The following is a 14,932-nucleotide window of genomic DNA, read 5'->3' as shown; positions in this document are numbered from 1 at the left end:
CAAATGCTTCAGCCTTATCTTTCGCACTGATGTGCTGGGCTGCTCCATCATTGAGGATGGGGATATTTGTGGAGCCTCCTCCTCCAGTTAGTTGTTTAATTGTCCACCACCATTCACGGCTGGATGTGGCAGGACTGCAGAGCTTAGATCTGATCCGTTGGTTGTGGGATCGCTTAGCTCTATCTATCGCATGCTGCTTATGCAGTTTGGCATGCAAGTAGTTCTGGGTTGTAGCTTCACCAGGTTGACACCTCATTTTGATGTATGCCTGGTGCTGCTCCTGGCATGCCCTCCTGCACTTTTCATTGAACCAGGGTTGGTCTCCTGGCTTGATGGTAATGGTAGAGTGGGGGATATGCCAGGCCATGAGGTTACAGATTGTAGTTGAGTACAATTCTGCTGCTGCTGATGGCCCACAGCGCCTCATGGATGCCCAGTTTTGCATTGCTAGATCTGTTCGAAATCTATCCCATTTAGCACGGTGGTAGTGCCACACAACACGATGGACGGTATCCTCAATGTGAAGGCGGGTCTTAGTCTCCACAAGGACTGTGCAGTGGTCACTCTTACCAATACTGTCATGGGCAGAAGCATCTGCGGCAGGCAGATTGGTGAGGACGAGGTCAAGTATGTTTTTCCCTCTTGGTTCCCCCACCACCTGCCGCAGACCCAATCTAGCAACTATGTCCTTTAGGGCTCTGCCAACTCAGTCAGTAGTGGTGCCACCGAGCCACTCTTGGTGATGGACATTGAAGTCCCGCACCCAGAGTACATTTTGTGCTCTTGCCACCCTCAGTGCTTCCTCCAAGTGGTGTTCAACATGGAGGAGTACTGAGTCCTCCACTGAGCAAGGGCGGTAGGTGGTAATCAGTAGGAGGTTACCTTGCCCATGTTTGACCTGATGCCATGAGACTTCGTGGGATCTGAAGTCGATGTTGAGGACTCCCAGGGCAACTCCCTCCCTCCTGTATACCACTGTGCCACCACCTCTGGTGGGTCTGTCCTGCTGGTGGGACAGGACATACCCGGGGATGGTGATGGCAGTGTCTGGGACATTGTCTGTCAGGTATGGTTCCATGAGTATGACGATGTCAGGCTGTTGCTTGACTAGTCTGTGGGACAGCTCTCCCAACTTTGGCACAAGCCCCCGGATGTTAGTAAGGAGGACTTTGCAGGGTCGACAGGGCTGGGTTTGCCGTTGTCGTTTCCATTGCCTCGGTCGATGCTGGGTGGTCCGTCCAGTTTCATTCATTTTGATTGACTTCGTCGCGATTAGGTACAACTGAGTGGCTTGCTAGGCCATTTCAGAGGGCATGTAAGAATTAACCACATTGCTGTGGGTCTGGAGTCACTTGCCGGCCAGACCGGGTAAGGACAGCAGATTTCCTTCCCTAAAAGACATTAGTGAACCAGATGGGTTTTTACAACAATCGACAATGTTTTCATGGCCATCATTAGACTAGCTTTTAATTCCAGATTTATTAATTAAGTTCAAATTCCACCTTCTGCTGTGGTGGGATTTGAACCCATGTCCCCAGAGAAATACCCTGGGTCTCTGGGTTACTAGTCCAGTGATAGTACCACTACGCCACCGCCTACCCTACTCTATTTCCACCTCCGTGATATCACCCGACATCAGCTGCTGAAACCCTCATTCATGCCTTCATATTCACCAGACTTGACTATTCTAATGCACTCCTGGCTGGTCGCCTATGTTCTACTCTTCATAAACTTAAGGTCGTCCAAAACTCTGCTGCCTGTGTCTGAACACACAAGTCCCATTCCCCTATCACCCTTGTGCTCACTGACATACATTGGCTCCCTCCGTTCCCCCCCCCCCCCCCCCCCCCCCAGCCCCCCCTCCTCACCAAAGTGCTATACCCCTGCAGTCTCTGTTTTTGAAAAAAAAAGTCTTTGATCTATGTTCTCTGTTGTCCTGGTAACTGAGATTTCTGTCTTGTCTTTCAGCAGAGTTGATGTGACTTCTCTGACTCTATCTTAAACTTTAAAAAAAATCACAGGTTTTAAAACATAATCCTGTTACAAAGTCCAGCATTCATAACAAGGATCAAAACTCATCATAACTTTGCTAAAATGGATTTATTGAATTATCTCTGAGGAAAAACATCCTAAATTCGCTTCTGAAATGAATTTCGTATTGAGCTGTCTTGCAGCATGCATTCTTTAGTTATTCTACATACAGCTTCACCAGTTGAAAGCATTTCTGACACAGTATATTTGATTTAAATTTGCCTCCCTCCTCCCATTTTTTTTTTTTGCATTTTTCCTGTGTGATACATCTCGCAACTAAGTGAGCAGGCCTGTTCTCGGCTTTAAAATGCTAATTTGTGCAATGCCTGTGTGGTAGTCAACATTTTCTGGAGAAGTACATTGTTCCCACTTGATACCTCCTGGTATAGTCTGTTCATGCAGAAGTGTGTTGTGCCCCTGGGTTCCTCCAGCACTCTCCTCTTCCCACCCTCCCTGAACCCCATCCCCCCTTCACAACCCACACTAATTTCACAAGGATGAAGGTTTTCTTATGAATCAAGATTGTAACTTAAGAATTGCTTTTGTCTCTATGTGTAGTGAAATTATGGTATAGGTAAATACATATTCATTACACTCAGCATTGTGTTCACTTTGTGGCGTTGCTTTCCTTTGCTTAATAGAATGTTGTTTATCTTCGAGGGTTGATGATTTCACAAGAAGTACTGACCAGAGGAAATAGTCATGAAGGCATTTACGATATTACTGTCCGTAGTGACCCAAGGAGGTCTTCTCGAGCTTCACACAAGCCAGTGATTAATTGTCCTTTAACAAACTATGGGCCACACAAAAGCCTTGAGATTAAAAACAAAAAATGCTGGAAATATTCAGGTCTGGCAGCAAGTGAGGAAAGAGAAACAACGTTAACGTTCCAGGTTGACCTTTCATCAAAACTTCGAAAACCTTGAAAGTTTTCTCTCAAAATTCAGTTCATTCTGCCCTTTTATCAATGTTTTGACTTCAGTTTCTTGATGACTTCTTGTTACAATAAAATATATTTGCTGTAGATTTTTGAAGAGGTTGTTTTACAATCAGTACTTCTGCTAAGATTTACCCAAGACCATTGAATACAAAAGAGGGTGAATCTGTGAATTTGAAATAATAGGATCACTAAAGCATCCTGGACCGGTGCTTGTATCTTACACTAGTTAATGTCTCCAGGTTAATGCGTACTCCAACCGTTAAAATTATTCAAGAATAAACTAAATGCTAGAAAACCAAAATGATGTTGATTTGTAATTATTTTGACATTTAAAAATGAAGTACCGTACTACTACGACCAAATTAAGAAATTCCCGATGCAGTATTTCCTGAAGGTTACTCTTAAGCACTTAAAAGATTATGTACTATATTATTCATATAATGGAGCTTTGGATTGATTACTTATTGGCTATATGTATTCTTGATGAAAACTATTTTAGTTTTAGGAATGATGCTTTTTTTCTTTTAAAATCGCTTGAAGTACGTTGCATTATCCCTACTAATACAGTGGTCTTTTTGTAACAGGTGATGAACTGACAAAGGTAGAAGACGAAGATGAGCAGGGCTGGTGTAAAGGGCGACTGGAGAATGGACAAGTTGGCTTGTACCCTGCCAATTATGTTGAAGTCATCCTGTGATGCAGGATGAACCAACGAAAATGCTACAGCGGTTTCATATTTAAATATACAGTTGCATCAACTTAAAATGAAAATGATGAATTGGCATAGAGTGTACATATTCATACATTGAGCATTATGGTTACTTCTGGTAATGCTTCACTTTGATGAGAAGAATCTAGTCTTCATTGGAGTTAAAAATGTTCATCTTAGGCTCCTGTCATGTGTTTTGAAGTTTTCAGCTGAAGCTTCACAGTTACTGTGACATCGTTTTAAATATTATCTGCAGTCAATAGCTATGGCAGCTTCAGTTTTCATAGACAAAAGGATTGTAAAATTTGATTCAATAACTTGCCTTCTGTGACTGCTGAATACTAATTTTAAATATTTACCTTTGACTTATTGCAGCCTTTATATATTATTTAAGCAATGCCCCAATATTTTAAAAAAAAATTGATTTCGTCAGTTTTTTTAAACTTTATTTTTTAAAGAGGAGGCTCCCAATATTTACCCATTGGTTAGGTTTTAGCATTTCAGTTCTGTTGCAGTTCCTCTTTGTTCGAAATGTCTCTCTCTTTTATGTGCATGAGGTATAGCCAAGGAAAAATGATGTCATGCTGTGCTTTAATATCTTCCCAAAGTGCACATCTGTTTAATCATTTACACTCACTCTTATGCAAGGCCATGTGCTGCTTTAGCCTGCTAGCTAAACTTCATACAGCTGACTGCACATGATTAGCACGTCCGTGAAACATAGGGATGTGTTTTAGTAAATACTACAATCGTTGCCTGTATAACATTAATTTTCAATAGAATTATCAAGTACATTATTAAGACTCATATGTTCTGAATTCTAAAATTTATGGTTTTTAATGTGTATCCAGAAGGTCGGTTTCCATGTATTTTTGACATGCTATAATGTTCATAACGAGGGCTATGATGGAAAAGGAGCAGCCTGTAAATGGAGGTTGAAGAGAATACATACCAGTGTTCCATTTATTTCCAATAGCGAGTACACACTTCTGCGAGCTCCTCATAACTGGAGAGCTTTTGAAAGATTTGAAGATGTGCACTAAATTTACTAGCTGGAATTCTCCTAAAAGAAAACTGTATACCCTTTGTACGTATAAAAATTCAATGTGAACAAAGATAATTGGGAAAGAGTATGTCCGCTACATTGTTTTTGGGTTCAATCTAAGGACTGTTAAAACATGAATGAGAAGTTTTGTTAATGTATACTTACTTTGCTTCATCAATGTCGAAGTATTCTGTGATTCAAATTATTGTATAATATAATATATATATATATATGGAGAGAGGGGGATAAGAGTAGGCTGCAATCACACTAACGGCGGGTGAATGGTAAGCCAGCTTTAAGTGACCAATAGGGTTTTCTAAGTTAAATTTTTGTTCTGTAAAACCTTCCAATCAATCTTCACAAAGAATTAAACCAGAAGTTCTGTGTAATAACAGTGATGTAGACTTGTGATTTAAAATGCAAAACTGGACAATCCCCATTGTTGAACAAGAATGGAGGAACTGTACAATAGCTAACTTTATTGGGATAAAGTAGATTATAATCAAAGTAGACGAACCATATACATTCAAGAGTGGTTGGTAACTAAAGCATGTCATACTCTTGTTTTATTATTCTCCCTTATCTGTGATCATGACTGTACAAAGTGCTGAAAAGTAGTATCTTCGAAATGATTGTTGGCAATATGTCTCATTTAATCCAGTGAAAAGTTGGAGAAATGAAGCCAACAAACTCTTGGTCAATTGGAGCAATGAAGCCAAAGAACTTTTGGTCAATAAGCTTTGCTAGTATCTGTTGCAAACTATTTAGAGGGGTGAAATCTTTGAAATAAAACCCATCTTTTGTCTCCAACACGTTGCATTTCCAATAAATTAGTTTACTTTTTTAAATGGCAATTTTCCATTCTTTTGAGGTTCAGACTTCTTTTAAACATTTAGTACCATGTTTTAGATTTTCACAGTATTGACATTATTCAAAATGTCAATTCTTTGTCATATCATTTTAAAACATTATGGGGAAACGTCTCGTGAACGGAATCATATTTTGTTCTTTGACTCAGCTGCATGTTCATAGCAACAACATCATATTATAAATATCACTAAAGAATATTACTGAATAGAGCTGAAAATGGCTGATGGAGAATGGTAGCATAGTGGTTATGTTACTGGACTAATAATCCAGAGGCCTGCACTGATAATCCAGACACATGAATTAAAATCCCAAGTTCAAAGGAAGGGGAGACTGAGATGAATGCTGGAGAAATTAAGCCTTGGGATAATAAAAGATGGGCAGCTTTCATAGAAGTATACAATAGGCAATGTTCAAGAGGTGAAAGGTGGTTGCTTTGGTGGTGGGACAAATACGGGGTTGAAAGCTCGGGATCCAATAGAATACCAAGCATTGGTGAGTATCTGGTAAGTGATTAAGTTCCATTCTAATACTAACGTTTAAAATATTAAAGGAACCAGTGGTAAGCTTAATAGAATACATAAAAAAAGGAAAATAAAATAATTGAATAAAATAATTAAGTAGTTAATTAAAACACATTAAGGATGGCAGGACAGGTGATGTGTCACGGTTGCAGCATGTGGGAGTTCCTGGATGCCAGTGTGATGCAGGGCGCAAACGTCTGCAGTAAGCTCGAAGAGCTTCGGCTCAGAGTCATTGAACTGGAGTCCGAGCTGCAGACACTGTGACACATCAGGGAGGGGGAAAGTTACCTTGACATTTTGTACCAGGAGGTGGTCACACCCTTAGAATAGGGTCTTCTGATTTTGTCCGGGACAGGAGAGTGTGGCTGCAGCTGAGGCAGGAGCCTCAGTCTTTCCAAATTGTCCAACAGGTTTGTGGTTATTTCAGCCTGTTTGGATGAGAATCGGGGCTGCAGGGTGGATGAGCAACCTGACCATGGTACAGGAAGCCATTCAAGTGGAGGGAGAAAAAAGGAATGTTGCGATAGAGGACAGTATAGTTAGGGGAACTGACACCTTTCTCTGCAACAAAGAGCAAGAGTCCGGACGGCTGTGTTGCCTGCCCGGTGTCAGGGTTTGGGACATCTGCTCAAGGCTGGAGCGGAACTTATAGTGGGAGAGGAAGGACCCAGTCGTCGTGGTCCATGTAGGTACTAACGACATAGGCAGGACAAGGAAAGAGGTTTTGCATCGTCAGTATGGGGAACAAGGTGCCAAATTAAGAAGCAGAGCCTCAACGGTAATCTCTGGATTATTACCTGAGCCACGTGCATATTGGTATAAGACAAATAAAACCTGAAAAAAAACAATGGGTAAACAAACTGAACAAACTAAGAAGAAATGAAATAAATGCGCAAAAAAAAAAATTGTAAAAAATGTAAAAAAGAATGTAATAAAAAGGAAGAAAAAATAACTAAAAATGAAAGTAAAATGGGGGGCTGTCATGCTCTGAAATTATTGAACTCAATGTTCAGTCCGGCAGGCTGTAGTGTGCCTAATCGGTAAATGAGATGCTGTTCCTCGAGCTTGCGTTGATGTTCACTGGAACACTGCAGCAATCCCAGGACAGAGATGTGAGCAGGGGGGAGTGTTGAAATGGCAAGCAACCGGAAGCTCAGGGTCCTGCTTGCGGACTGAGCGGAGATGTTCCGCAAAGCGGTCACCCAGTCTGCGCTTGGTCTCCCCAATGTAGAGGAGACCACACTGTGAGCAGCGAATACAGTATACTTCATTGAAAGAAGTACAAGTAAATCGCTGCTTCACCTGAAAGGAGTGTTTGGGGCCTGGGATAGTGAGGAGAGGGGAGGCAAATGGGCAGGTATTACACCTCCTGCGATTGCAGGGGAAGGTGCCCTGGGATGGGGACGAGGTGGTGGGGGTAATGGAGGAGTGGACCAGGGTGTCGCGGAGGGAACAATCCCTTCGGAATGCTGACGGGAAGGGAGGGGAAGATGCGACTGGTAGTGGCATCACGCTGGAGGTGGCGGAAATGGTGGAGGATGATCCTTTGGATATGGAGGCTGGTGGGGTGAAAAGTGAGGACAAGGGGGACCCTGTCACGGTTCTGGGAGGGAGGGGAAGGGGTGAGGGTAGAGGTGTGGGGAATGGGTCGGACATGGTTGAGGGCCCTGTCAACCACAGTGGGGGGGAAATCCTCGGTTGAGGAAAAAGGTCATATCAGAAGCACGGTCATGGAAGGTAGCATCATCAGAGCAGATGCGTCGGAGACGGAGAAACTGGGAGAATGGAATGGAGTCCTTACAGGAGGTAGGATGTGAAGAAGTGTAGTCGAGGTAGCTGTGGGAGTCGGTGGGCTTATAATGGATATTAGTAGACAACCTATTTCCAGAGGTGGAGACAGAGAAGTCGAGGAAGGGAAGGGAAGTGTCAGAGATGGACCATGTAAAGGTGAGAGAAGAGTGGAAATTGGAAGCAAAGTTGATAAAGTTTTCCAGTTCGGGGCGGGAGCAGGAAACTGCACCAATACAGTCATCAATGTACTGAAAAAAGAGTTGGGGGAGGGGTCCTGAGTAGGACTGGAACAAAGAATGCTCGACATATCCCACAAAAAGACAGACATAACTAGGACCCATGCGGGTACCCATAGCAACACCTTTTACTTGAAGAAATCTATGTAGCCACCTCCTTCAACATTTTGGGATGTAGCTCATTTGGTCCAGGGGATTTATCAACCTTCAATCCAGTTAATTTTTCAAGTACTACCTCTTTATTAATACTAATTTCTTTCAGTTCTTCATTTTCACAAGTCCCTTGATTCCTTAGTATTTCTGGGAGATTTTCTGTATCTTCCTCGGTGAAGACAGACACAAAGTAATTGCTTAGTTTCTCCACTATTTCCCTATTATAAATTCTCCTTTCTCTGCCTGTAATGGACCCACATTTGTCCTTGCTAAACTTTTCCTTTTCACATACCTAAAGAAGATTTTACAGTCAGCCTTTATGTTTCTCGCTAGCTTGCATTCATATTCTCTTTCCCCTTTCTTTCTCAGTTTCTTGGTCATCCTTTGCTGGATTCTAATTTGCTCCCAATCCTCAGGTTTACCACTTTTTTCTGGCAACTTTATAAGCCACTTCTGTTGATCTAATGCAATCTTTAACTTAATTTGTTAGCCACGGTTGATTCACCTTTCCTGCTGAGTTTTTGTGTCTTGGAGGAATGCATATTTGTTGTAGACCATATAATACTTCTTTAAATACTAGCCATTGCCTGCGTACTGTCAAATGTTTCAATGTATTTTCCCAATCCACCATAGCCAACTTGCCCTCATACTTTCATAGTTTCTTTAGTTCAGATTTAAGACCCTAGTTTCAGAATGAACTAACTTAATGTAAAATTCTGACATATTTTGGTGACTATTTCACAAAGGCTCCTTTACAGCAATGTTACTAATTAGCCCTTTCTCATTACATAATACTAAATCTAAAATAGCCCAATCCCTAGTTGGTTCTTCAACGTACTGCTCCAGAAACCCATCTCACACACTCCAGGAATGTATCCTCCACAGCATTAATGCTGATTAGGTTTACACAGACTATATGTAAATTGAAGTTGCCCATTATTACTATATTGCCCATGTTACATGCACCTCTAATTTCCTGAGTTATACCTTGCCCAACATTACCAATACTGTTTGGTGGCCTATGAACAACCCCCACCAATGTTTGCTGCCCCTTGCTGTTTTTTAACTCCACCCAAATTGCTTCTACATCTTGTCCTTCAATCTAAGATCTTATCTCAAATCCAGAGATTATTACCTTTGAGGTTCTGATTTTTAATTTAGCCCCTAGCTTCTGATACTGCCTTTGCAGAACCTCTTTCCTGGTCATATCTATGTCATTGGTACGCATGTGGACCATGACAACTGGATCCTCCCCTTCTGACTGCAGGTTTGTCTCCAGCCTTGAGCAGCTGTTCTGAACACTGGCACTGGTCAGGCAACACAGCCTTCTGGACTCTCGCTCTTAGCTGCAGAGAACTGTGCCTATATCCCTGACTATACAGTCCCCTACTACCACTACATTTCTATTTACTCCCCCTGCTTGAATGGCTTCCTGTACCACAGTGCCATGGTCAGTTTTCTCATCCACCCTGCAGCCCTTGCTCTCATCCATACAAGCTGAAAGAGCCTCAAAGCTGTTGGACAATGCAAGAGCTAAGTCTCTTTCAGTTCTGCCTTCTCGATCCCCTCTCCTAAGGGGTGTGACTGCCTCCTGGAACAAAGTGCCCAAGTAACTTTCCCCCTCACTGATGCATCACAGTTTCTGTAGCTCAGCCTCCTGCTCATCAAATCTGAGCCGAAGCTCCTCGAGCTGTAGACACTGCAGACCTGGTTGCCGTGAATCACATTGGTATTCATGAGCTCACACGTAGTGCAGCTGCAACACATCACCTGCAATCCTTATTGTGTTTTAATTAACTAATTAATGACTTTCTTAACTAATATATAGATAATATTAATTTCATATATATAAAAAGATATAGAGAAGAAAATTTGCAGGGAAATTACAGAGAGGTGCTAAAACTGTAGTGATACTGGGGGACTTCAATTGTCCTAATATAGTTTGGGATAGTAATAGTGTAAGGGGGGGGGGGGGGGAGTTTCTGAAGTGTGTTTAGGAAAATTTTCTTGACCAGTACGTTTCCAGCCCAATGAGGAAAGAAGCATTGCTGGATCTGGTTCTGGGGAATGAGGTGGGTTAAGTGGGTCAAGTATCAGTAGGGAAACATTTAGGGAGCAATGATCATAGTATCATAAGATTTAGGTTAGCTATGGAAAAGGACAAAGAACAATCGAGAGTATAAATAATTGGAGAAGGGCCAACTTCACTGGGATGAGAATGGATCTGGCCCAGGTAAATTGAAATCAAAGACTGGTAGGCAATATTGTAACAAAACAATGGGCTGCCTTTAAAGAGGAGATGGTTTGGGTATAATTGAGGGTCATTCATACAAAAGGGAAAGGTAAGGCAACCAAATCCAGAGCTCCCTGGATGACGAAAGAGGTACAGTAAGATGAAGCAGAAAAAGGGTGCATATGAAAAATGCCAGGTTGATAATTCAAGTGAGAACCAGGCAGAATATAGAAAGTTCAGGGAGGAAGTGAAAAAAGTTACAAGAGAAGCAAATAGATAGTATGAGAAGAGACTGGCAGCTAACATAAAAGGGAATCCAAAGTCTTCTATAGCCATGTAAATAATAAAAGGGTAGTAAGAGGAGGGGTGGGACCGATTAGGGTCCAAAAAGAGGATCTGCACATGGAGGCAGAGGGCATTAAATGAATATTTGCATCTGTCTTTACCAAGGAAGAAAATGCAGCCTAAGTCATAATGAAAGAGGAGGTAGTTGAAATACTGATAGGCTAAAAATTGATAAAGAGGAGGCATTAGAAAGGCTGGCCAATAAGTCACCAGGACCAGATGGATTGCATCCAAGGATGCTGAGGTAAAGGCCTGCTACCCGACCTGAACCCAACAGGACCCACCGAAGTGTCGGGTTCAGGTCAGGTTGGGTCACTGTTCCGGGTCTGGCTTTCAGGCTCGGGTGGGGGCCAGGTCCAGGTTGGGCCGGGTCCGGGTCAGACACACACAGTATTAATTGGACTTGAAAGGTTGTTTAAAAAGATGAAGATTGGAGCCACGAAGTCAGTGATTGTTTGGTCACGAGTTGAACAGATGAACAGAAACCCATGGAGTTGTGCCCAGACAGGTTGTGCCACACTGTACCAGTATCTGTATTGCTTAAAATAAACACAGCAACTGCCCAAAGGCTCAGAAAATATCATTATACTTTACAGAGACTCCTGCAGGTTGAAATACTTGCTGCAAGTTTATCCAGTGAGCAGCTGAGATGCAGAGACCAGGAAGGTTCTGAGTGATTAATTATTATAAAATATACAGTATTTATATAAAAAATATAACATGATCACTGTCAGCACTCTAGCCTACACACATACAGTACAGTACTGTACAGTGGCGCAGTGGTTAGCACCGCAGCCTCACAGCTCCAGGGACCCGGGTTCGATTCCGGGTACTGCCTGTGTGGAGTTTGCAAGTTCTCCCTGTGTCTGCGTGGGTTTTCTCCGGGTGCTCCGGTTTCCTCCCACAAGCCAAAAGACTTGCAGGTTGATAGGTAAATTGGCCATTATAAATTGTCACTAGTATAGGTAGGTGGTAGGGAAATATAGGGATAGGTGGGGATGTTTGGTAGGAATATGGGATTAATGTAGGATTAGTATAAATGGGTGGTTGATGTTCGGCACAGACTCGGTGGGCCGAAGGGCCTGTTTCAGTGCTGTATCTCTAATCTAATCTAATCATAATGTATAATGATATTTTCTGAGCCTTTGGGCAATTGCTGTGTTTATTTTAAGCAATACAGATACTGGTACAGTGTGGCACAACCTGTCTGGGCACAACTCCATGGGTTTCTGTTTGACTTGTGACCAAACAATCATTGACTTCGTGGCTCCAATCTTCATCTTTTTAAACAACCTTTCAAATCCAATGACAGTTTTTGCTGCTTACCTGCACAAAGTGAAAAACGGATTTGGAATCGGAAGCTAGGTAAAGTGAACATTCTGCTGGTTGGTTCGGGTCGGGCACAGGAAAAAATGGAAGGACTCGAGCTGGGTCAGGCTCGGGTCCAATGTGGTTCTGCCGGGCTCAGGTCAGGGTATTTTTTTCCAGATCTGAGCAGACCTTTATACTGAGGGAAGGGAGGAAATTGCAGAGGCACTGGCCATAATCTTTCAGTCCTCTATAGATATGGGGGTGGTGTCACAACTGGAGAATGCAAATGTTACACCCTCTGACAAAAAAGGGTGTAAGGATAAACACAGCAACCACAGCACAATCATTTTAACCTCGGCTGTGTGAAAGCTTTTAGAAATGATAAAAACGGGACAAAATTAACAGTCGCTTGGACAAATGTGGATTAATTAAGCAAAGCCAGGACAAATTTGTTAAAGGCAAATCATGTTTCACTAACTTGATTGATTTTTTTGATAAGGTAATGGAGAGGTTAGATATGGTGTACATGGACTTCCAAAAGGTGTTTGATGAAGCCCCAAACAATAGGCTTGCCAGCAAAGTTGAAGCCCATAAAATAAAAGGGACAGTGGCAGCGAAGCTGTTTGAGTGACAAGAAACAGAGAGTAGTAATGAACAGTTGTTTTTTGAACTAGAGGAAGTTATACAGTGGGATTTCCCCAGTGATCAATACCAGAATCATTTTTCTTAATATTTGTTAATGAGTTGGACTTTGGTGTATTGGGCACAATTTCAAAATTTGCAGATGACACAAAACTTGGAAGTATTGTGAAGAGTAAGGAAGATAGTGATAGGCTTCAAGAGGACATAGACAGTCTGGAATGGGCATACATGTGGCAAATGAAATTTAATGCAGAGAAGCGTGAAGTGATAAATTTTGGTAGGAAGGACAAGGAGAGGTAATATAAACTATAGAGTACAATTCTAAAGGGGGTGCAGTAATAGACAGGCTGAGGGAATGGGCAGACATGTGGCAGATGGAATTTAATGCAGAGAAGTGTTAAGTGATACATTTTGGTAGGCAGGACAAGGAGAGGTAATATAAACTGAGGGATACAATTCTAAAGGGGGTGCAGGAGCAGAGAGACCTGGGGGTATATGTGCACAATTTGTTGAAGGTGGCAGAGCAGGCTAAAGAAAGTGGTTAAAAGGGCATATGGGAACCTGAGCTTTATAAACAGACATAGAGTACAAAAGCAAGGAGGTAATGATAAATATGAAACATGGGTTTGGCCTCAACTGGAGTATTGTAGCAAATTCTGAGCACCACGCTTTAGGACGGATATGAGGCTTTGGAGAGGATGCGGAAAAGGTTTACAAGAATGGATTCGGGGATAAGGAACTTCAGTTACATGGGTAGTTGAAGAAGCTGGGGTTGTTCTTACAGAAGAGAAGGATGGCAGGAGATTTGATAGAGTATTCAAAATCATGAGGGGTCTAAACATAGTAAATAGAGGGAAACTGTTCCCATTGGCTGAAGGGTGGAGGACCTGAAAACACTGATTTAGGTGATTGGCAGGAAAAAGCAACAACAACATCTGGCGTGAAATTCCCTTTCCTGATGGAATTGTAAATCTGGTGCCTAATCAACAAGATCTCCAGGTGTCCAGCAGCAGTGATGTAAGCAAACAGGGTAACCAACCAATCACATTGAAGTATTCTCAGAGACAACAAACCAGGAAATTAAAAGCACCGCATTCCTTCATTTTTAATTTAAATTTTTAGATAGCAAAATAAATTATGATTGGATTCAGATAGAAGTTAAAATATTATAAACAAAATTTTAAACATGTTAAAAATTAATGGAACGTTTTTATCATAATGGAGACATTTGACATTCCACAAATATAAAATTAGCTTTAGAGGGCCAGCGAGAATGTTTCGCAGTAATTATGAATGTACAACAACGTTAAAAACCCAGTTACACCTCTTTCAGCAAGGGGTAACTTTTCCAAGTGTTTTTACAGTGAGACTAACAGTGTAAAGGAGGAATAAAAACAACAAAGTGATTCTTGACAACTCAGCCCGCTGTTGATGTCATCAGACTGCGCCAAATTGCACACATGTGCAAACAGGCTCCTGCTCTCTGCACATGCGTGGTGTTCCACATTGCCAGGACTGGTTGGTGCATGCGCAGATGATGTCATCGTGTAATGTGAGGAGGAAGCGGGGAGAGAGCAGCCGAAGAAGGTGGGTGTAGGTGCGCTCTCCTCTTTCCCGCCCGCTCTCTCCGGTCAGTTGCTTCCCCCCCCCCTCCACCCGCCCGCTCTCTCCCGCCCCCTCTGCCATCCGCCCCCCCACCCGCTCTCACCTGCCATTGTGTGTTGCCATGGGTTTACGTTGCCTTCCTGTGATTATTTGAGCAGCGCCACCCATAGTCCTGGCAGCTGCCTGAACGTCGCAGACTTTGACGTTTTAGTGGAACAGGCTGCATTTGCGCATGTGCCAGTACAGCGCCACCTAGTGGTTGCATTGTCAGCAAACGCAGCCTAAAAACAACAAAGTGCTGGAAATACTCAGCAGGTCTAGCAGCATCTGTGGAGAGAGAAACAGAGTTAATATTTCAGGTCTGTGACCTTTCATCAGAACTCTTAGTGTAAAAGTGAAAGTTTTTAGCAACTGACTGATTACTTAGGCATTGCAATTTTGGGGACCTTTCAGCACATTCTCTGGAGGAGAGTAAAATCACTGACAGTTACTTCTAGATT

General features: G+C 42.4%; 1 protein-coding gene across 5 annotated transcripts in view; it reads left to right on the top strand.

Moving 5' to 3' along the window:
* Nucleotides 1-5,573, top strand: part of LOC137379635 (protein kinase C and casein kinase substrate in neurons protein 2-like) — a 157,154-nt gene extending 151,581 nt beyond the window's left edge. For all 5 annotated transcript variants that reach the window (XM_068050742.1, XM_068050744.1, XM_068050743.1 and 2 more), the window contains one exon: nucleotides 3,556-5,573. In XM_068050742.1, the coding sequence (XP_067906843.1) occupies nucleotides 3,556-3,668 (113 nt within the window). In that variant the 3' untranslated portion in view covers nucleotides 3,669-5,573. The remainder of the gene's footprint in view (nucleotides 1-3,555) is intronic.
* The last annotated feature ends 9,359 nt before the right edge of the window (nucleotides 5,574-14,932 follow it).

This window comes from Heterodontus francisci, chromosome 18, assembly GCF_036365525.1.
Source record: "Heterodontus francisci isolate sHetFra1 chromosome 18, sHetFra1.hap1, whole genome shotgun sequence".
In the NCBI taxonomy this organism is placed as follows: domain Eukaryota; kingdom Metazoa; phylum Chordata; class Chondrichthyes; order Heterodontiformes; family Heterodontidae; genus Heterodontus; species Heterodontus francisci.
This window is presented reverse-complemented; position numbering and strand designations above follow the sequence as displayed.